At 56.7% G+C, this 19743-nt stretch overlaps 3 protein-coding genes across 20 annotated transcripts in view; 2 read left to right on the top strand and 1 right to left on the bottom strand.

The window, feature by feature from the left end:
• The first annotated feature begins 637 nt into the window (after positions 1 to 637).
• PHF1 (PHD finger protein 1) lies at positions 638 to 5726 on the top strand. 5 transcript variants are annotated; one of them, XM_081247137.1, is made up of 15 exons: positions 638 to 770; positions 1499 to 1677; positions 1769 to 1850; positions 1951 to 2046; positions 2485 to 2585; positions 2681 to 2829; positions 3012 to 3107; positions 3307 to 3375; positions 3520 to 3643; positions 3754 to 3821; positions 3989 to 4093; positions 4201 to 4390; positions 4475 to 4596; positions 4841 to 4921; positions 5086 to 5726. In XM_081247137.1, the coding sequence occupies exons 2-15, from the start codon at positions 1519 to 1521 to the stop codon at positions 5372 to 5374; spliced, it is 1731 nt and encodes a 576-aa protein (XP_081103263.1). In that variant the 5' UTR covers positions 638 to 770; positions 1499 to 1518; the 3' UTR covers positions 5375 to 5726. The 5 variants fall into 5 exon arrangements, with proteins under 5 accessions (XP_081103263.1, XP_081103264.1, XP_081103265.1 ...); XM_081247138.1 differs by having other exon boundaries at positions 4844 to 4921; XM_081247139.1 differs by having other exon boundaries at positions 4475 to 4569.
• An 88-nt stretch (positions 5727 to 5814) lies between these two features.
• Positions 5815 to 7388, bottom strand: CUTA (cutA divalent cation tolerance homolog). Of its 4 annotated transcripts, none has more exons than XM_081247144.1 (6): positions 7313 to 7388; positions 6703 to 6911; positions 6488 to 6547; positions 6333 to 6378; positions 6162 to 6211; positions 5815 to 6044 (listed from the first exon to the last, which is right to left on the bottom strand). In XM_081247144.1, exons 2-6 carry the CDS (start codon positions 6882 to 6884, stop codon positions 5918 to 5920), a joined length of 465 nt encoding a protein of 154 aa, XP_081103270.1. In that variant the 5' UTR covers positions 6885 to 6911; positions 7313 to 7388; the 3' UTR covers positions 5815 to 5917. The 4 variants fall into 4 exon arrangements, with proteins under 4 accessions (XP_081103270.1, XP_081103268.1, XP_081103269.1 ...); XM_081247142.1 differs by lacking the exon at positions 7313 to 7388 and adding an exon at positions 7178 to 7306; XM_081247143.1 differs by lacking the exon at positions 7313 to 7388 and adding an exon at positions 7093 to 7232.
• A 2015-nt stretch (positions 7389 to 9403) lies between these two features.
• Positions 9404 to 19743, top strand: part of SYNGAP1 (synaptic Ras GTPase activating protein 1) — a 30402-nt gene continuing 20062 nt past the window's right edge. For 9 of the 11 annotated variants that reach the window (XR_014016902.1, XR_014016903.1, XM_081246756.1 and 6 more), the window contains exons 1-3: positions 9404 to 9635; positions 12935 to 13056; positions 15160 to 15265. Coding sequence is in view for 8 of the 11 variants with exons in the window: in XM_081246756.1 (XP_081102882.1) it covers positions 9569 to 9635; positions 12935 to 13056; positions 15160 to 15265 (295 nt within the window). In the remaining 3 variants the exon portion in view is untranslated. Of the gene's footprint in view, positions 9636 to 11421; positions 11611 to 12934; positions 13057 to 15159; positions 15266 to 17440; positions 17515 to 19743 lie in introns of those variants that run through there. The other 2 variants (XM_081246755.1, XM_081246752.1) reach the window with 2 other exon arrangements.

Below are 19743 nucleotides of genomic sequence, written 5' to 3' on the forward strand. Positions count from 1 at the left end.
GCGCGGCGACGGTGGGCGGGGGGGGCAGCTAGGCACAGCGAGGGCGGGGCCGGGGCAAAGGTGGGGGGCGGGGCACTCGAGGGAGGAGGGCGTGGCGGGGGCAATGAGAAGGGTAAGAGAGTGAGTGGAGGGCGGGGTCGTGAACTGGGGCTGGGGGGTGGGACTTGGAATGACCCTGAAGGTTGGGGGGGCAGTTAACGGATGTGGCTTGGGGTGAGGGCCCGGCCGGAGGCCGGCGGCCGGGAGGGGGGATTTCCTCCTGCCCCGAGGGCAGGTCTCCCTTTGGAGGATAGGGCTGCGGGGATTCCCTCTCCCGCCGGGTCCGACAGTCCGCCCGCCGCATCCGCGGAGAAGGCGCCGCTTGCTCTGCACCCTCCAGGCCTGTTGGAGGTGAGGGAGGTGGGGTGAGGTGGGGCCCGCCCCCCTACCCCCGGCTCCTCCTTCCCCCCAGTCCTCCCCTCCCACCATCCTCCCCCCGAGCCGGTTTGTCCCTCCCCTCCCCTTTCCTCCCCTTCCCTTCCCTTCCCTCCCCTCTCCTCCCCTCCCCTCCCCTCCTTCCCCCCGCCGCCTCCTCCTCCTGCCGCTGCCGCTGCTTTGGCTGCTGCGTCATACGCCCCAGAGCCGCCGGGACGGAGGGGCTGGGCCTGGGGACCCCCCGGTCTCTGCCTGCACGCCCCCCGACGCCCAGACGTGCCCTCCCCGCGCGGGGGGTTCGCCTCGGTCTCCCACGTCTGCCTCTGCCCGGCTCCCGGCGGCCCCAGCTGTCACTGGTAAGGAGGCGGCGGGAGGCGCCCGTGGGGGGGCAGGGAGCCGGGGGTCGGCGCGCAGGGCGCGGGCGGGAGAGCCGCGCCGCCCGGGCATCGGATCGGATCGGGCCGACTCAAGTCCCCTCTCGGACTCGCCGTCATGGGGAGTAGAGACCGAGACTGGGACACGCCCCCCTCCCGGGGCACTCAGGGAAGTTATCTAACCCGGGGGCGGGAGCCCCGAATTTAAGGGTAACCTGACATAACCTGGCATCAAGATGATTGTTCTGAATGAGACACGCGGGCCCGGGAGGCAACCGTTTCCACTCTGGAAAGCATCTCCAGAAAAAGCTCCTAAAACACATCTCTGGGAAACAGTACCCCAATTATGATCCCTCTAAACAGCAATAGAAGGTGGTAGTAGAAACTGAGTGGTAACCTTTGCCTCTGCAACCATCGTTTCTGCTAAAATCTCAAGGCCAGCATATAACATCCCAGGGGAGCTCTGGAAGCTGGGAAACTAGAGAACTAGGTTGGTAGGGGGAGTAGGGAGAAGAGAGCCAGTGGTGACTGTGTTGGGAGAGTTGGAGTCAAGAAGCTCGGGAGGGGGGCCCAGTGGTTTCCCATCCAGGTGTCTCAGGGAAATGGAGACTGGGGGCACACCTGCTTGAGTCCTTGACAGAAAAATAGGCAAAGAAAATGGGGACCAATTCCTCAGTATTCATAACTTTCTCCTCCCACCCCACTTCTAGCTAGGCCCCCCCAGGATGCAATGGCACAGCCCCCCCGGCTGAGCCGCTCTGGTGCCCCCCCACTTTGGGACCCAGCTTCCCCTGCTCCCACCTCAGGCTCCAGGCCTCGACTTTGGGAGGGTCAAGATGTGCTGGCCAGATGGACAGATGGGCTGCTATACTTGGGGACCATCAAAAAGGTAAGACCTTTGATCTCCGACTTGTCACCTTTTCTCATTTCCCTTATCTAGTTCTGACTTCCATTTGATCTTCTGTGCCCACCCATTCCAGGTGGACAGTGCTCGGGAGGTGTGTCTGGTCCAGTTTGAGGATGATTCCCAGTTTCTGGTTCTATGGAAAGACATCAGCCCTGGTGAGAGGCCTGAGGGTGTGCATCCCGTGGAAAACAGAAACCTGATGTGGGGGGCAGAAAGGGCTTAAGGACAGGCCTTCTGACACTGTGTTCTTCACAGCTGCCCTCCCTGGGGAGGAACTCCTCTGCTGTGTATGTCGCTCTGAGACTGTGGTCCCTGGGAACCGGCTGGTCAGCTGTGAGAAGTGTCGCCACGGTGAGAGAGCGGGACACCTGAATGGTCCAGCTTGCCCTGGGCCTTCCAGGCTGCCTCTCACCCTTCCCTCTAGCACTGGTCCTTATACCACCTGTCCTGGCCTGAGTCCCCAAGTCACTGCTCTGGCCCATCTCCTCAACCTTGTAACCTCACTGCCTTCCAGCACAGGGAGCGGCAAACATGGGATGGGACGTGTGAGCTCTGCAGACAGAAAGTAGTTCAAATACACTCTTTTCTACCCATATGACCTTGGGCAAGTCCCTAAACTTCTAAAAACCACAGCTGCCTCACCTGCTATTAAAATAAAGGTAACACGCCCACCCCAGCAGGACCACAGTCAAGAATGAAATGAGATGGGTAAGACTCCTCCTGTCCCAACACCTAGTGCAGACAGGTATGCAACGCAATGAGTGGTCTATCAATATTATCGTTATTCAGCTTATCACCAGGACTGCCACGTTCCAAGGGCCCCAGCCCCCGGAGAGGGAGAGGGCACATCCTGGGTCTGCCGCCAGTGCGTCTTTGCCATTGCTACCAAGGTAAAGGCACCTTCCTATGGGAGCCTCCCACCCCCAGCCTCTCCTGAGTCCTTTCTTCCCCCACCCCTGAGGCCGCCTGCCTGTTCCACCTGCAGAGGGGAGGTGCGCTGAAGAAGGGCCCCTATGCCCGGGCCATGCTGGGCATGAAGCTCTCCCTACCGTACGGACTAAAGGGGTTGGACTGGGACGCTGGGCATCTGAGCAACCGGCAGCAGAGCTACTGTTACTGTGGTGGCCCTGGGGAGTGAGTAGTGAGGGGCGGGGGTTAGGGAATAAGTTGTGGGGGGCGGTGGTGGATGCAGGGAACGAAGGAGAAAGAACAGGGTGGCTGGCTGGAGTGTTGAAGGTGTGGGAGAAGGTGGTGAGCTGGGTTTGGGGCAGTTAAGGAGGGGTATTGGGGGTCACTCATCCTGTGTTTCCCCTCAGGTGGAACCTGAAGATGCTGCAGTGCAGGAGTTGCCTACAGTGGTTCCATGAGGCCTGCACCCAGTGTCTGAGCAAGCCTCTCCTCTACGGGGACAGGTGAGCCGGGCTGGGCTCTCCCAGAGCTCTGCTCCATCACCTCCGTCCCCCACCCTCCCATCCCAGACCTGGTCTCTCCCCAACCTCTGCAGCTTTGCTTACCTGTTGACCCGGTCCTTGCTTCGGAGTCCCCCCCCTCCCCCCAGCATGGTGTAGTTTTCCTGTAAAAAGTATTTTTCTCCCTCTTGCCCATGTCCAGGTTCTATGAGTTTGAATGCTGTGTGTGTCGGGGGGGCCCTGAGAAGGTCCGGAGGCTACAGCTTCGCTGGTGAGCTGGATGGGGCACGGCCTCAGCGTAACTCCTCCCTCAACACCCCCAGTTTTTCACCTTACAGTCCCCAGCCCCCCGCCTTGGGACACCCCCTGGGTTTTGTAACCCTTCTACCACCTTGACAAGTTAATGTTTCTCCAGGGTGGACGTGGCTCATCTTGTCCTGTACCACCTCAGCGTTTGCTGTAAGAAAAAATACTTTGATTTTGACCGTGAGATCCTCCCCTTCACCTCTGAGAATTGGGACAGTTTGCTTCTTGGGGAGGTAAGGGGTAGTGCAGCTCTGGGGGTCAGGGTGGACCAGGGAGATGTGGAGAAAAGGGGGAGGGAGGGAATCACTGCTCCCCTGACCCCATTTTCCTTCCCCTCCCCCAGCTCTCAGACACCCCCAAGGGAGAACGTTCTTCCAGGCTCCTCTCTGCTCTCAATAGCCACAAGGACCGGTGAGTTGGAGGGAGGCTCAGAAAGAGATGGAGATATGGTATGGCAGCCTGGGAGGGGAGGGGCTGCAGCCCACCTGGAAGATCACCTCTGAAAAGGACTGAGTAATGGCATAGAAGGGTCCCTCTTCTACGGCACTGACCTTATATTATTTCTCCCCTTACCCCAGTTTCATTTCAGGGAGGGAGATTAAGAAGAGGAAATGCTTGTTTGGTCTCCATGCTCGGATCCCTCCCCCTGTGGAGGCCCCTACTGGAGATGGAGCCCCCACCAGGTCACTGGTCCAGGGGGGATGGGGAAGTTCTCAGGGTGTATGTATGGAAACGGGGAGGTCTTGGGGTGTCCGGGAGGGGGCTGGGGGGATAAGGAGGCCTCTTACAGCTTCCCTTCAGGGCAGGGCCCTGGGGGAGGGGTCTCACGTCCCCTGGGGAAGCGCCGGAGGCCGGAGCCAGAGCCCCTGAGGAGGAGGCAGAAGGGGAAAATGGAGGAGCTGGGGCCACCCTCAGCAGTGCGCAACCAGCCCGAGCTCCAGGAGCAGAGGGAGCGGGCTCGTCTGCAGAGGGCACTGCAGGTACAAGGGCAGGGGCACCCAGTGGGGCAAATGGTGGTGTGGGAAGAAACCAAGGATTATCTCTCAGTCCTTTACTCCTTCTAGGCCTCAGTGTCTCCACCACCCTCCAGCCCTAACCAGAATTACCAGGGCAGCAGCGGCTACAACTTCCGGCCCACAGATGCCCGCTGCCTGCCCAGGTCAGTGCACCTCCTGCCTCCAGCCAGGTGTGCTCCCTTGGAACCTCTCTTCCAGTCGTCTACATCTTCTGGACTTTCTCACCCAGAATTCTTTCCCCTCTCTCCCTTGGCTGCCCACTTCTTTTCCTAGAGACACTTAGAGCCAATGTCTGCTTCCCAGTATTCTGGGGACAGGGGTCCTTGAGGGTAGTGTTTGAGCTCTGCCCTTCTCAGGGGAGAGGGTCCTGTTCCCCTGCTTCGGGTCCTGACTTTCCCCCTCCCCCAACCCCAGCAGTCCCATCCGGATGTTCGCTTCCTTCCACCCCTCTGCCAGCACCGCAGGGACCTCTGGGGATGGTGAACCCCCAGACAGGTGAGATTCTACTCCTTTACCTGTGATACCTGTGTTCTTCACCTCTGTGCTCTTAAGTTCCTTGGTCTCTAACCGTTTTTTTTGTTTCTCTAATCCACATACGACCTCCATTTCTGGTCAGTCCTTAATTTCCATCTGGACTGACAACTGCCTTCTCTCCCTAGGTCACCCCTGGAACTTCACATTGGTTTCCCCACAGACCTCCCTAAAAGTGCCCCCCACTCGATGACTGCCTCATCTTCCTCAGTCCCAGCCCCCTCCCCAGGTCTTCCTAGACGCTCAGCACCCCCTTCTCCCCTGTGCCGTAGTTTGTCTCCTGGAACTGGGGGAGGAGTCCGAGGTGGGGTCGGCTACCTGTCCCGAGGGGACCCCGTCCGGGTCCTTGCTCGGAGAGTACGGCCTGATGGCTCTGTGCAGTACCTGGTTGAGTGGGGAGGAGGGGGCATCTTCTGAACAGCCTGCCTCTGCCCACTTACTTCCCCATTCACATACACCGGCACTTTCATACCCTGACCTCTGACCTCACCTACAGCTGGGATGTACCTGGGGCGGTAGCGGGGTACTTCACCCTACTGCCCAGGCTGGAATCCAGGTGGGGGGTTGGGGAAGAGGCTCTCTCTTCTCTACTCCCTTCATGATTCCTGACCCTTCCCCCATTCCTCTTCCCATTTCCTTTGATGTTATTTTGTTACAGCTTTTTAAATATTTTTAAAAATTATTTAACCCCTGGGGACGGAGACTGAGGAGGGGAGGATGATAAAGGATCCTGGGCTCTGTATCATTGAAATAAAGATAAATAAACTTAGCAGCTCTGAGTCATTCTGAAAGATGAGAACAAAAGGACTAGAAGCACTTCTGATCTTCCCAACCAAATTCACTTTTTGACAAGGAAAAAGGAAAATGACAGAACTAAAGCTTTATTAAGGGTCCAGTCATCACCTGGAAGGCAGGGGACATTGAAGTATATGAAGGGAACGTGACAAAAACAAAGGCTCATCACGGTGGGGCTGTGCCGGACTCAGGAACTGACCCTGTAACCTGGCGCACCCAATGCAGGTACGGGGAGTTCCCCTGTTCCACAGGCAATGCAATCACCTCGGCCACTTCGTAAGGGTGCACAGAACTGGGAAAAAGATGGGGGATCACTCAAAGATTTACCCGAAGAAGCCCACCCCCTTAGACTGCCCAGCAAGTCTCACCCCACAGGACACACCCTCATCTCTACCCATAAAGTTCTCACCGAACAAAATCTGTCAAAGCTGGAACCAAGGAACTTTGGGTTTTAATCATCTAAGTGGGGGAAGACAGTTGAATCAAAGGGTGAAATTGATTTCAGGATCTCAGAGGAGGGACAGGGATCAAAGTAAGTGGTCAGGGAATTGTTTTTGTTGGGTGAGGGAACGTTTCTCACCATCAGCACTTCACTGTCCTCCTCAATCTTTCCTTTCCACTCATAGCTGAAAAGGTCAGGAAGAGAGCGTTGTGGCAGCAAAGATTTCCCCCAAGGAAAAAAGACTGCCAGTCAGACCCGAGAGGTAGGTTAACCCCCCAACTTCTGTGACTCACATGGATGTAATCTGAGGAATGAGGTTGACGCAGGCTGCCAGGTGCTTCTCCACCACAGCCCTGAAGGTGAAGAGACAGCCCCATTTAGAGACCCCGTGACCCGGATTTTTGCACTGGCAGCCCAGAGACAGGAAGCAGCGGGAGGGCACTCTTCTCCCCCACCTCCAACTCTCCCTTCCTAAGCATCCTTCCTCGCTCCACACTGAGGTCCCCACCTGGCGATATCCTTGGCGACCTTCTCGTTGGGGCAGGTGACAAAGGCTGCAGAGACCGAGCCGGCAGCGTAGGCGGAGCCCGAGGCCGGCGAGGGCTGGGACGGGGGGCTTCCTGAAGCCATGGACAGCAGGACTCGGGGTAGCAACAGAAGACGGGAGACTACAGGCAGCAAGGCCGGCATCCAAAGAAGTGAGAGGAGCAGAGCGGCCTGAGAGCAGGAAGTGAATTCTGTGTCTCCCCATAAATACCCCAGGAAATTGCACCCCGGGAACCCTTTGCTTGGATAGACACTCAGGCTCTGCCTTTCCTCTTCTGCACCCCGAAGGAAAAGGTCCCTGAAGCCGAGAGAGAAACTTGGAAAATTAAGACAAAGACTCGGTTTTCACTACCTCCTCCCGGGCCAACCTCTGGGATTTGGGGTCCGGGTGGTGGGCGAAGCTTCGAGGACCGGAAGAGGCGGGGCCGGTCACTCACCCCTCCGCCGAGCAGGAATGCGGGAGCCCGCCCCCCCCTCATGCAGCCTATGCTGGTAGAGGAGAGTTGAATATCAAAGGCCACACGTTACGACGAGAAAGGGCCCCGAAGCTAGGAAGAGCGGCCTCTTCTTACCTGGGCAGCAGCCACGTGATAAGAAAACAGCGCTGACCACGTGACAGTAGAAGCCGGACCACCCTAACCCCCAGAGCCAGCCAATCCTTGCCCTCACGTGGCCCAGTTTGTCCCGCCTCCCAGTGAGGGAGGGGCGAAGAGGGATCCAACCAATCAACAGCTGGATCTGCAGACGTGCACGGAAATGGGACACCCGTTTCCGTGTAAACCGGAAACGACCTATTGCAAGCTGAGGGGAGCCGCAGCGGCGTTCCACTGTCACGTGAGGGGGCCGGTCCCCCTCAGGCGGCGGTACCTCAATGAGCTACGCGAAGAGACCAATCGCGGGACAGCCTCGCAGGCCACGTGATGAGAGACCTGGCGCAAGGAAAGGGGGTCTGGAGACCCCGCAGAGTCGATGCGTCAGTTTGTGGAGTGGGTGTCATCCTTAAATCCCAGAATGTGCCTAGTAACAGCCCCTACACTGTTCCCGAGGCCTTATGGAGTGGGAGGGTCTTAGGAGATTGAACCTTAGGGGGTGGAGAGAACGCCCCCTGCCATTTTGGTTAGGAGTGACAGATGCCTGAATTGGGGAATGCACAAGTATAACCTGAGGAACCAGCTGTCCCTGGGTAGGGGGGAGTGATTAGGCAGACACGGCGTGGCAAGACCATGCCTAGGTGAGGAAAGATGCATTTTAAAAAAGGGACAGAGTGAGACCCTGTAAATGGGATAGAAGATGATTAAAATCGGACTGAAGGCGCTCAGCCCTCTTAACTGAAACCCCAAAGCTGGAGACAGACTGGTGAATCGGTGTGGGGTGTGGGGGAAGGGCTGCAGGTTGGGGATATGGAGAGGACACCAGGAAGTAGTGATGGTCCTTTTGTCCCTTATCCCCTTGCTGTTTCACTCTCCGGGACAGGTCTACCTCTCAGTCTTGGGTCTCCTTCCCTTAACCCATCCCCCTAGGAGCCAGGACCTGTCCTACATATCCTCCCTGGGGCCCATGCACATCCTGTGACCCAAAAATGGAGACAGGGGCCAATGAGAGGAGAAATAGGTGGGAGGAGGCAGGGAGAAAAACGCTCGTGCGTCACCCCCTACCCAGTATTCCCCCTCCCTCCTAGGTCTGGGGTCTCTGGTCTGCTCTGTGGGTATGACTGGGCATTTCCCAGGCTGAGTTCTTTCATACCTGCCTCTCTGGGGCTGGGGTCTCCCTGAGATCTCTGTCTTTGGGTTTGGAGTTTGTCTCTGAGATAGATCTCTGTGGGGTCTTTCAGTATTTGCATTGGCATCTTTCTCAGGACTGAGTTTCATTGTTTTTTGTTTAGGGGGTTTCTGGGTCCGCGATCACCCTCTCTCAGAGATCTTAGAAACTCTTCTTTATGAGTCTGGGGTCTCTGAGTTCTGCATCTCCGGGCTAGCTGAGTGTCTCTTCTGGCCCCGCCCCCACCGCCCCCAGGGTCTGGAGTTTCTGTGTCTCTCGAGTTGTCGGTCTCCGAGTCTGCAGTTTCTTTTCTCTGAGATCTAAGTCTGGGGTCTCATATCTCTCTCTGGGTCTGAGTTCTCAAAGACCTAATTCTAGGTCTGGGTTCTTTCTGAATCTGGGTCTCATCTGTTTCTTTGAGTCTAGTTCTTAGGTCTCAGTCCCTGAGATCACCGTCTGAGTCTTGAGTCTAAGATTTCTGTGGCTATGGAGAACCTGAGACTGGATGCTCAGATTTTGACCTTTGACCCATCTCTCAGAGTGGGGGCGGAGGGGTCTGGGGTCTTTTTTCTGAGACTGGGGTCTCTTTTCCTCTAGACTTTGGGTTTGTGCCTCAGATTATCCCCCGCCCTCCCACCACCCCGGGTGGCAAGGTATATTTCTCTGTGGGTCTGGGGTCTCCCCATCTCAGGGTCTGGGGTCTGCATCTTTAGAACTGCTCCCTCTCTGGTGTGTTTTTGAGTCAGGGGTCTCTCCCTCTCTGGTTCTCACTGAGTAGGGGTGGGGGCTGCAGAGACTCTCTCCTCCTCCTCCTCCTCCTGCTCTTTCCTCTCGCGCTCGCTCCCCCGCCCCCCTCTCTCTCTCTCTCTCCCTCTCCCTGCTGCCGCTGCTGCCGTTGGCTCCTATTCTCCTCCTCCTCCTCCTCTCTCCTCCTCTCTGCTCCTCTCTGCTCCTCTCCGCTCCTCTCTCCTCCTCCTCCTCCACCTCCTCCTCCTTCTCCCCCTCTCTCTCCCCCTCTTTCTCTCCTCTCTTTCTCCCCCGGCCCCCCCGCCCCCTCCCCCCCAGGCCTGATGAGCAGGTCTCGCGCCTCCATCCATCGGGGGAGCATCCCCGCGATGTCCTATGCCCCCTTCAGAGGTACGGTGGTGAGGGGAGGGGGAGGGCCAGTTGGGGGGGAGAAGGGGGGAGGGGCGGGGGGGCTGGGCAGAGCTGGGGCCAGGGAGGGGAGCAGCTGAAATGGAAGGGGAGAGGAGGACCGAGAAGGCGGGGATGGGAGCAATGGGGAAGGAGGGATTGGAGGTCAGAGAATAGGGGTAGATAGGGGCCGGAGGGGCCAAGAAACAGGCCTTGAAGGGGGGCTGAGGGGAAAATGATGAAGGGGAAAGAGATCGCCAGAAAGGGTGGGAAGATAGAAGGACAGGGTTGGGGGAAGAGCTGCAGAAATAATTTGGAGGTGGGAGCTGAGAGATGAGGAAAATATCAAGGAAATAGAAGGACAGAGTTTTAGGAGAGGGGCTAGGAGGGGAAGATGAAGAAAATGAAAACATAGGGGTGAAAAGAGAAGCCAAGAAGATGGGAAGAATATGGTGGGGGGCTCAGAGTATGGTAGGGGGTAGAAAAAGATAGGAGATGGAGGGAGAGAAGAAGGGGCCAGATGGAGAGAGAGGGAGGCAGTGGGGGAGGGGGGAAGAGGAATGGAGGGTCCAGATGGAGGGAAGAGAGGAGAGAGAGAATGGGGAATGGGTTGGGGGAGGAGAGACCAGGGCAGGGGGAGGGCCAAATTCAGTGTGTGTTTGTTGGGGGGGGGGCAATACAAGTAAGACTGAGTGATGGGAGTAGGGGGCGGGTTAGGACCCTGCCCCACACTCTGACCCCCATCAAGACCCTTGACCATTGAAATGTAATCCCTGGGGTCTTATCCACTTCCTTCACTTCACCACTTTTACCCCCCTCCCCCACCTCCAATCCTTATTTCCATTCCCCCTCCCTCCTTTGGTGTCCATCACCTATATCTTTCCCCCCATATGGTGTCCGTTCCTTATATGAGTCCCCCTTCTGTCCTTCCCCTATATCTGCCTTCTCTGGTGTCCATTCTCTTTCTCCCTGACTTCTATCTGGTAGCTCCCTTATATCTCTACCACCTCTTTGCCCCCTCCTTCTTGACCCCCTTGTCCTAGTACTCCTATGAGGTCCACCTCATTTCCTCTGCCCCATGTCCATTTGGGCCCTTCTGGTATATTCCCTTGTCCCTAAAGATTTACCATCATTCCTGTCTGCTTTTCTCTTAGATCCATCCCTGTTATTTCTTCTCCACCCCATCCTCTCTTCTCCACCCCATTCCCCATCTTATCACCACTAGTCTGTGCCTACTCACTTTCCCCTAAGACCCCAGCTCTTATCACCCATTCCTCTTTTCTTGGCCCCTCTACTTCCTGGGGTGTTGGAGATTTGGGGAGCAAAGACACAGGTTTTGGTGGTTGGAACAAGACCTACAGAGATTCCCATCTGAGCCCTGTGGAATTGCTCATCCTAGTAAATCTTTCCCCTTTCTCAACTGTGTTTCTCTGTCTCTTGCATCTGCTTCCCAGAATCATCCTTACTTAAGTCCAGACAATATTTGTGTGTGTGTATTTCGAGTGTTGCTCCTAAGCTAAGTTCCCCATGTCCTTCCCCGCTCCCGGAAGGTGTCCCCTGAAGTCTAACCTGCCTCCCTGTGGCTGCAGCCTGAACCAGTCCCTCCCATAATGATGATATGTATCAACAGATGTCTCCTCTGGGGGTCCTCAGGGTCTGATTGCAGTGGGCATGTTTCCTGCAGTGTCTGCAGTCCCAGAGCCTGGGTTTTGGTAACCTCTGTATCTAGAGGGTATTGGTTAGAATCTCCGAGGTGGCATTGAGATAGTGAGAGTTTCAAAGTATTGGGGTTTCTAGATACCTGTATTCTGGGGGTTCATCTCTGACTCTGACCTGCAGATTGGGTAAATTTGAAACATGTTTATAGACAGAAAGGGGCTAGATTTTTCAAAACTCCTATTCAGAGCTTTCAGTTGGAATGAAGTTCAAAGACCAGTTCTTTTCCTGCAATATACCCATGATTAATTATCCTGTAAAGGTAACAGCATTTTTCTTCCTCTAAACTCTGACTCTGATTCCTTAAGCCTATTTTTTATCACTTTGATGTCACCAATTTGATTTCTGTCTTCTATAGGGCCTGTCCCCTACGTCCCTGTGATGGTGTGTGGCATTGGGGTTTAAAGGGGAAGCAGTTTGCAGGGATGGGGGCACGGGAAGAGGAACAGCAAAGTTGGGGAAGGGGGACCCTGGGTGTGGGGGGTGGTTCTCTGAGCAGGGGTGACCCTTAGTCTACCGTTCTTCTTTTTTAGAAGTTTCGTCCCCAACCCCAGCTTTAGTCTTGGGAGACCCGCTCTATGTCACATGCCTGGATCTTCCATTCTTCCCTCCCCTCTTTCTTCCTCAAGCTCCTCACTGAGCCTTGGGGAGGTTCCTAACTTGTAGAGTTGGCTCCCATCCTGTCTGTGGAGATGCGGTGGGGGGGGGGGTGGCGTAGGGGGACAGTATTGAATCTTCGACCTCCGACCTCTGGGCATGGAGTAGGGGAAGACATCAATTCAGTATTCATTCAAACAGCATATTTCCTACCTCCTCACTCCCCATCCCCTCCACAGCCAGATGCCTACAAGACCCATCCTCCCCCCCACCACTAGCAGAACCAGATCTTTCCCCAAAGGATGAGCAGGGTTGGGCTAGGGGAGGAGGGAGTGGAGGAAAGAGGAGCGGCAGGAGGGGAGGCCCTCTCTTGACTCTGACTCTGGGAACAGGTAAGTTCCCTCACACCCTCTCTTTTCCAGATGTTTAGTTCTCAGAGTCTCATGACCCAAATGTCCCTACACCCCCATCCTTCTTTCCCACAGCTCTGTAGTCTTCCTCTTACTCTCTTGCAGATGGGTGGTGCCACGTCCAAATCCTTGTCTTCTGCAGCTATCTGGATGCCCTCCCTCTTCCCAGACACTTGCCACCAACCTCCCTGTGTTTTTCTTCTGCCAGTTTTGCTGCACCCTCCACCTTTTTATTTTTCTGAAGTGGTTGGAGAGCTCCTTCACCTTTCTCTGCCTCCAAACGTGTAACTTCTCTGTCATGATATAATTCCCCTCTCTGAACCACTCCTCTGTATTTCTTCTGCCAAGTCTCCAGAGCCCCTGTGATGTGATTCCCCTCACCTCTTTTTCCCCAGATAGAGCAGCTTATCTTCTGTTCCTGTCAAGTTACTGGGGGCCTCACCCCCATCTGTGATCTCCTCAAGGCGGGTGGGTTCCCCTTCTGCCCCTTTATGGACTCTCTTCTTGCCATTTTAGACACCTCTGTCTCCTAAATACATAGAGCCTCCCTTACCATTTCTGTGTGTCTCTGCCGCCTAGATGTACGGGGACCCCCTATGCACCGAACCCAATACGTTCATTCCCCATATGATCGTCCTGGTTGGAACCCTCGGTTCTGCATCATCTCGGGGAACCAGCTTCTCATGCTGGATGAGGACGAGGTGAGCAGGGTGGGAAGGCTGGGAAAAGACCTCTGGGTAGTGTGGGAAAATGTGGAGAGAAGGATGGGGAGAATCCTCATTAGAGAAGGGACGCGAGACACAAAGAAGGCAAAGAGAGAAACACTGGCAAGTGGTGGGAGGAGGGTGGCCACTGAGATTGGGGTTGGGATGTCAGAAGGGGCAGGTGTTCTCTCCCCTTGGCCAGGGGGTCTTTGAGGGCCATGTACAGTGATGGGGAGGAGATATGGTTCTAAAGATTTGTGGGTGCCTCCTGTTTTCACCCTGCTCATATTGTGGGATAGGTTAGGCTAGGAAAGGGAAACTAAGGGGCTTGGAGGAGGGGTAAAGACATGGGGATCACTTTGGAGGGATTGTCTCCAAAGCAATCCTCGGGACCCTCTCCTCTCCCCAACTCAGTAAGCCCCATCACTGACCAGTCCCTGTCCTTTCCCTGGCATGGGGCAGAGTACAGGACTCAGAGAGTGGGGTCTCTGAGTGGGGAAACTAGGAAGGGGCTGCAGGGTACCAGGAGAGATGACAGAGGTCAGCAGTCTGGGTGTGGTGGGCGGTGAAGATGGGGAAGGCTGAGATCAGGGTTTAGAGAGACACTGGGAGGGCTTTCACCAGGGACAAGGGGAAGGAATATAAGGAAAGAGATGCCTGGGGGTGAGGGGAACTGGGAGTATGGGAAGTTGTCTAAAGGAGTAAGAGTGGGATAGGGGCAGGGACTAGCCAGAGTGAAAGATGTGAAGTGAACAGAGCATCCTTGTGGGAGGTAGCGGCCATGCAGGGTGGTTAGAGTGTGGGTTCTGATTTTGGAGCTGGGTCAGCAGTGGAGGGTCCATCAGAGGAAACAAGATGTGAATATGAAGGGTGGACGCCCAGAGGTGTGATTGGGAGTGGGGGTGATTTGGGGACCAGCTTTAGAGAGTGATAGGGCAGCCTGCAAGACCAGAGGGGTGGTGAGAGATGCGCCCCGAAAGCTGTCAGGGAGGGTGTTGCGAGGCAGGGTTAGAACTGGAGTTGAGGTTAACCAGGGTTTCAAGGGATCTGGGGGGCAAGTAAGTGTGGAGAGATGGCTGGGTAGAGAGCTTCCAAGGCACAGAGTCAAGTCCAAGTGTCCAGGGGAGGACACGGTGACTCAAGGGAGAGGTGGTTTGGGGAGTCAAGTTTTAGGCACTGAGGGGCATTTGAGTGATTCACTAGTGGTCACCGGTCTTGACCAAGGGTCTGTAGGATGAACTGGGGAAACTGGAGACTGTGTGAGGATGAAGAGGGAGGACAGTGGGTGGGGGGGATGAAGGAATGACAGAGATGGGGACAGACAGGTCCAGGGGACCAGTGGCCAGAGACTGAAATAGGAAGGGTGCGGAGGGAGGGAGTGGTAAATGACAGAGTGTAGGGCCACAGGGAGCTGGAATTGGCTGAGTTGTGGAGCCCAGGCTGGGGACTAGTGGGGTGGGTGGTTCTTGGAGGGGTGGAGGTTAGGAAGGAGGTGGCAAGGGCGAGCTGGGGATGAGGCTTAGGGAGAGATGATGGCTAAAGGGAAGTGAGAGGGGCGATGGAAGGAGATGAAGGGTGGGGGGAGGTGACCAAGCCCTCTGGGGGGTGGGGAGTTTGGGTCCCATTCTGGCCGCAAGCCTGGCCGTGGGAGGGAGACAAGCTGTGGATCCTGATTATAAATGCAGCTTCTGCTACCCCCGTGACAGCCACGGAGGGAGGGAAGGGGGTGAGGGAGGTGGGAGGTTGGGAGGAAAACAGGGAGAATGGAGGAACTGAAGGTCAAGGGGAAAGTGGATTCAGGGAGCAGCGAAGGCCAGAGGGGTTGTGGGAATTCCCTGGAGGGTGTTTCAAAAGAAATGGTGGAAGAAAAGAGGAGGGTGGGACGGGAGGGAATGAGGGAGACAGACTCGGAGGGAGAAGGGAACGAGAAATCGCGAAATCCACTCACCCCGAGACACTTAAAAGAGTATAGAGGGGCGGGGGCAGAAGGTGGTCAGGCCTGGTTTAAAGGCAGGCTCATCCTTCCTTGGTGGGGGAGGGGAAGAGGAGGGACGGCCTGGGCCAGCGAGGTCTGACACGCCCCCCCCCCGCATCCCCTAGATACACCCCCTTCTGATCCGGGACCGGAGGAGCGAGTCCAGTCGCAACAAACTGCTGAGACGCACAGTCTCCGTGCCGGTGGAGGGGCGGCCCCACGGCGAGCATGGTACGGCGGCCGAGCAGGCTCGAGCAGGCTCTCGTGCCCCGGACAGTCGCGGGGAGAGGGCTGAAGGTGGACAGGGTTGCATGGGAGGGGGAGTCCGGGAACCGAGGAGCTGTCAGGGGCCGGGAGGAGGCGGAGACAAAGTCTCGAATTCTGCGAGTGGGAACCTGGGCGGAGCAGGCGCCCTCCTCTGGGATCTGAGCGGGACGGAGGCTGTGGGTGAGAGGCCCCAGCGGTCCTTGCTGTTTCGCTCCCTTTTTCCTCTCCAGCAGCGAAGTTTGACTCTTTCCCCGGTGCTTGCAAAAATAGTCTCCTTAGATCTTTAGCTTCCTGTCCGAGTGTAGTTGCCCGTGCCCCTCCCAGCCCCAGGTCTGGGATCTTGGAAAGAATGACCTAGTTCCTGCCCTGCCCCCAGACCTCAGCCCCACCCCCACGCTCCTGATTCTTCTTCCAGACCTTATGGCCTGTGGACCCTCCCTGTTTTCTTTCCCCCTTTCCCCTCTTCTCATCAGCTGTTTCTGTTTTCTGCAATTCTATCACCCTCTTTCTCTTTCCTCCCCGATTTATTTTCTCTATGCCTCTTGATTCCTCTGCCTCTCCCCTCTGCTGCCGGTGGATCTCCATCAGACCCCCATCTCATCTCCTTTCTGCCTGTCTGTGGAGCTATGTGCTCAGTCTGTCTCTCCAACTCTCCCTCTCTCCATCTGTCTCTTCCCCTCCCTCTTTCTGCCCCCCCTCCACCCCCCTCTTTAGTCATTTAAAAAAAGATTTTTGTCTTCCTGAGAAGTTCGCTTAAAAGGTTTCCATGGGAACAGTGAGGGGAGATGAAGGCAGAGAACAGAGATCTGCAGCCAAGGTGCAGAGAGACGCCCTCAGCCCCCCGGAAACCCCCTTGTCACTGCCCCCTACCACTCTGTTCCCCTTCCAGGACCAAGGGTCCAGGTCCTTCATCCCCTCAACCCCTTGTAACCCCTTTCTTCCACCAGCTACCCCTCCCCTCAGGGATCCAGGCTTCCAGTTTCTCTTCCTTGGAGAGAGCCAGTGGCCTGTCTCCATCCCTTGGCTCCCTTCAGCCCTCTTCTCATAGGCCCAGGCCTTACTGCCCTTGGGGGCCAGCTCTGGGACCCTGGGTGGATGGGTGGCCAGGGGTGTGTGTCATTGTCATGGAAACTTCTGACCATGGGGGTGTGTGGGTAGCACATCTCTGTGAGGCAAAGCCAGGTGGTGGTGGTGGAGTGTGTACAGAGAATGTGTGTGATGTCTGTCACATCTGTGTGTGTGTGAGAGAGAGGGAGTCAGTCATGTCCATGTCTGGGAAAGGTTTGTGTACATGTGTGCATACCGGTGTGTCGAGGCCAGAATGGTCACATGCTTGTGGAGCATCTTTATCATATATCCGGTGGTTGGCATCTCAGCCCACATATTCGCCTTCTTTCTCCTTACCCTCAGTCCTCAGGGTCTGGGGTCTCTGGTGTGGGTCTCCTGTGTGTTTAGGGGGAGGGCACCCATGTGTGTTTGGGGTTGGAGGACGGTATGTGGAGGTGTTTGTGTCGGAGGTTCAATAGGGGTTGGGAGGGGGTCCAGGGGTATATATATTTAGGGGGAGGGTTTAGCGAAAGAGTTGATAGCTGGTGAACGTTTGGGGTTCTCAGGTGGACGTGGAATGTGTAAAGGGCATGGAGGATGTGCTGCAGGGAACATAGGAGTCTTTGGGGACCTGGGGACCTGGGTCTGAAAAGGTCTGTGCAGAGGCTGTGGACTCTCGAGCCCAGGAGAGGTCGCCGGACCTTTGAGGGGCATTGGCATCCAGGGCTCCTCCTCTGCTGGGTGGAGCCGCCGCCCCTCGTTCCCTGCGAGGTTTTGATGGGGGGTCCTGCTCTGGAGGATGGTGGGAGGCCCGGTTGGTTTTGGGGGTCCCCTCGTCCCCCTCCCGCGTCTCTCTCGCGCTGTCTCCGGGCGACGGGGCTCGTGACAGAGGCGGCCACGGCAGCAGCGGTCGCCTAGCAACGGCGGCGGGGCCCGGGCAACGGCGGCAGCGGCGGGAGCGGCGGCGGAGGGAGCCGTTCCCGCGGCCGTCACCGCTCGGCCGTCCCGGCCGTCCCGGGCCCCGCCGCCGCCCCCACCGCGCCGGGCGGCGCGAGCCGGGCCGCGCCGCCCCCTCTACCGCTGCACCCCGCCCCTCCCCCGCGCAGGGGCGGGGCCCCTCCCCCACCGGGGACATCCCCCCCGACCCCCCCGGGGGGCGGTGCGAGGTAAGGGCGGGGCCGGGCGGACGAGGAGCGCGCGCGTGGGGGGGCGCCGCGCTCTTGGGGGCGGGGGCGCGTGTGTGCGTGGGCGCCGGGAGGGGGGTGGGGAGGCCGCGGCGGCGGCGGCGGCGGCAGCTGCTCCCTCCGCATGTTCTCGCTGCATCTTCCGAGTGGGGGGAGTTATGGTAACTGGAGGGGGACAGCGGAGGTCGGGGGGTCGGGGACAGGCCTCGTGGGGCCAGGGTCTCGAGTGCGCGGGGGCGGCCGGTGTGGGGTGGTCTTGGAGACCCTCGGTGGAGGTGGCAGCCCTGGTGTGCGCGTGTGTGTCGCTGTCCAGGCTCGTGTCCCCTGTGTGTCGGTGCCATGTGCACACGGGGGCCCAGTTCCTCGTGCACACATGTGCAGCCAGCGGTTTTCAAGTCTGTCCTGTCGTATCCTGCCTCTGCCGGCTTCCTGCCTAGGGGGCTGCTGGGCTGACCACTGGCTTGTGGGGCAGCTTTTGGCCATACTGGTACCTGTCACCTCTGACCCTGAGAATGCATGTTCCTTGCTGTGGCTCACCTCCTATCAGCCTCCTGTGTGTGGGGATGTGTGGCTGCATGAGAAGGATTTTCTGTGTCCCTGGTGGCAAGTGTGTGTCTTTGCATGTGTGTTCCATCATTGGCCTGGGTATCTGTGTCAGTCCCAGCATGGGTGTCCAGGGCGTGTCTGGATGTGGGTGGTGTGCAAGTGGGGGGAGAGAGTAAGTGTGTGAGCGTGTTCCTTGGAATCCTACCATGTATGAAACACCTTTGGGCTAGCAGGTGTAAGCCCCTGCTCAGTTAGAGAGTGGGGACAAAAAAGCTGAAAAGGGAAAGAGCGGGGTAAAGAGGAAAAGTGGGGAGTTGGGGGAGAGGAGGAATGAGAGAGACTTGCAGAGGAGAGAGAGCCTGGGAGAGAGAATAGCTGGAGAATAGCTGGGAAGGTGGGAGATAGTGGAGCCAGATTTAGAAGAGAGGAGAGGAGAAGAGGTTTTAAGATGGGGAACTGGTTGAAGACAGCGGAGAAGGGGCCTGGAAGCTGGGGAGACAGCTTGTGGGGCGGAGAGAGTCAGGCCTTCGGTAAAGTGATCTCAGAGGAGAAAGGGCAAGACGGGGTTGGGATTTGTGTAGGCCGTGTAGGATCAGGCTTGGTTGGATCAGGGGAGGCCATCATAGAGGCTGGCTCACAGTGAGGCCTGGCACGGCAGGAACTGCTGTTAGAGGTTCCTGTTCCCAGCACAGAGTTTGCCCCTCATTTCTCTGCTCTCTGTCCAACTCTGTTCCTCCACCAGCTTTGGCAGCCTCCCTTTGTGGCTCCCCTTGCGAGCTGCCAGCTGGGTGTGACAGGGAAGAAGGGCCAAAGGGAAGGTTAGGGATTTGGGGGATTGGAGGGCAAGGGGAGATTCTGTGGGTGATGGCAAGATTAGAGAGGTTGGAGAGGCGGGAGTCTAAGCCCTCGTTGTGTGTGTGTGTGTGAGTGCAATTGTGTGTGTGTGTATACAGGGTGTGTACATGTGTGGGTGTGTGCACAATGCCTGTGTTACGGGTCTGTGTAGGTGGCTGTTATGCGTGTGCATGCGTGTATACATCATGCAGGGATGGGACATGGAGACCCGGGATCGTGGTGTATGCTTATCAGGTTTGCTCTGTGTGTGGACATGGGCGTGTGCCTGTTTCCTGCACATGTCACTGCATGCAGCACTAATAACAGGATGTCCTGTGATTCTGTCACTCCGTCCCTTTTCCCTCTGTGTCTCTGCTCTTTTTTTCACTGTGGCAGTGAGGGTCTTTGTAAGTGTATGTGTATGTGGCCTCCGTGTACCTCTGACTTATATGTGAGTTCTTGGATCTTAGTGCTTGGTTGTATGTATAAGGTTATATTACTTCAAGAATCAAGCAAACCAATTAGCAAATCCGTTCTCCTTCTGTTAATTCTTTAGTTCCAAAATGTAATTTTAGTGGATTTGAAGTTAGACTTTCTGCCTTTATTACAGGAGCTTGCAAATGAAAATAGTGGCTGAGCTACATTCCATGGCATGAGACAGGCAGCTAGACCTGAGAAAGGCAAAGACTAGGAAGGAGATATTCTGAACCCTTAGATGCATTGTTGAGCGTGTTACAGAAGGGTAATTAACACGTTTGCTCCTTGGTCTGTCTGTATTCTGGTAGCAACCAGGGATTCATGTGTTGGAGTCAGGGAAGGGCTGGGGGAGAA

Source organism: Mesoplodon bidens (assembly GCF_964165515.1).
Source record: "Mesoplodon bidens genome assembly, chromosome: 10".
Lineage (NCBI taxonomy): Eukaryota > Metazoa > Chordata > Mammalia > Artiodactyla > Ziphiidae > Mesoplodon > Mesoplodon bidens.

What these genes read in the sequence shown, in the direction of transcription:
- PHF1 (XM_081247137.1), top strand. Translation starts at nt 1,519, where the DNA reads ATGGCACAGCCCCCCCGGCTGAGCCGCTCTGGTGCCCCCCCACTTTGG. An exon ending in ATGGAAAGACATCAGCCCTG is followed by an intron (nt 1,851 to 1,950) that starts GTGAGAGGCCTG and finishes TGTTCTTCACAG; the next exon opens with CTGCCCTCCCTGGGGAGGAA. An exon ending in GGAGATGGAGCCCCCACCAG is followed by an intron (nt 4,094 to 4,200) that starts GTCACTGGTCCA and finishes GGCCTCTTACAG; the next exon opens with CTTCCCTTCAGGGCAGGGCC.
- CUTA (XM_081247142.1), bottom strand. Translation starts at nt 7,219, where the DNA reads ATGAGGGGGGGGCGGGCTCCCGCATTCCTGCTCGGCGGAGGG. An exon ending in GTCGCCAAGGATATCGCCAG is followed by an intron (nt 6,548 to 6,702) that starts GTGGGGACCTCA and finishes CTTCACCTTCAG; the next exon opens with GGCTGTGGTGGAGAAGCACC. An exon ending in AGGACAGTGAAGTGCTGATG is followed by an intron (nt 6,212 to 6,332) that starts GTGAGAAACGTT and finishes TCCCCCACTTAG; the next exon opens with ATGATTAAAACCCAAAGTTC.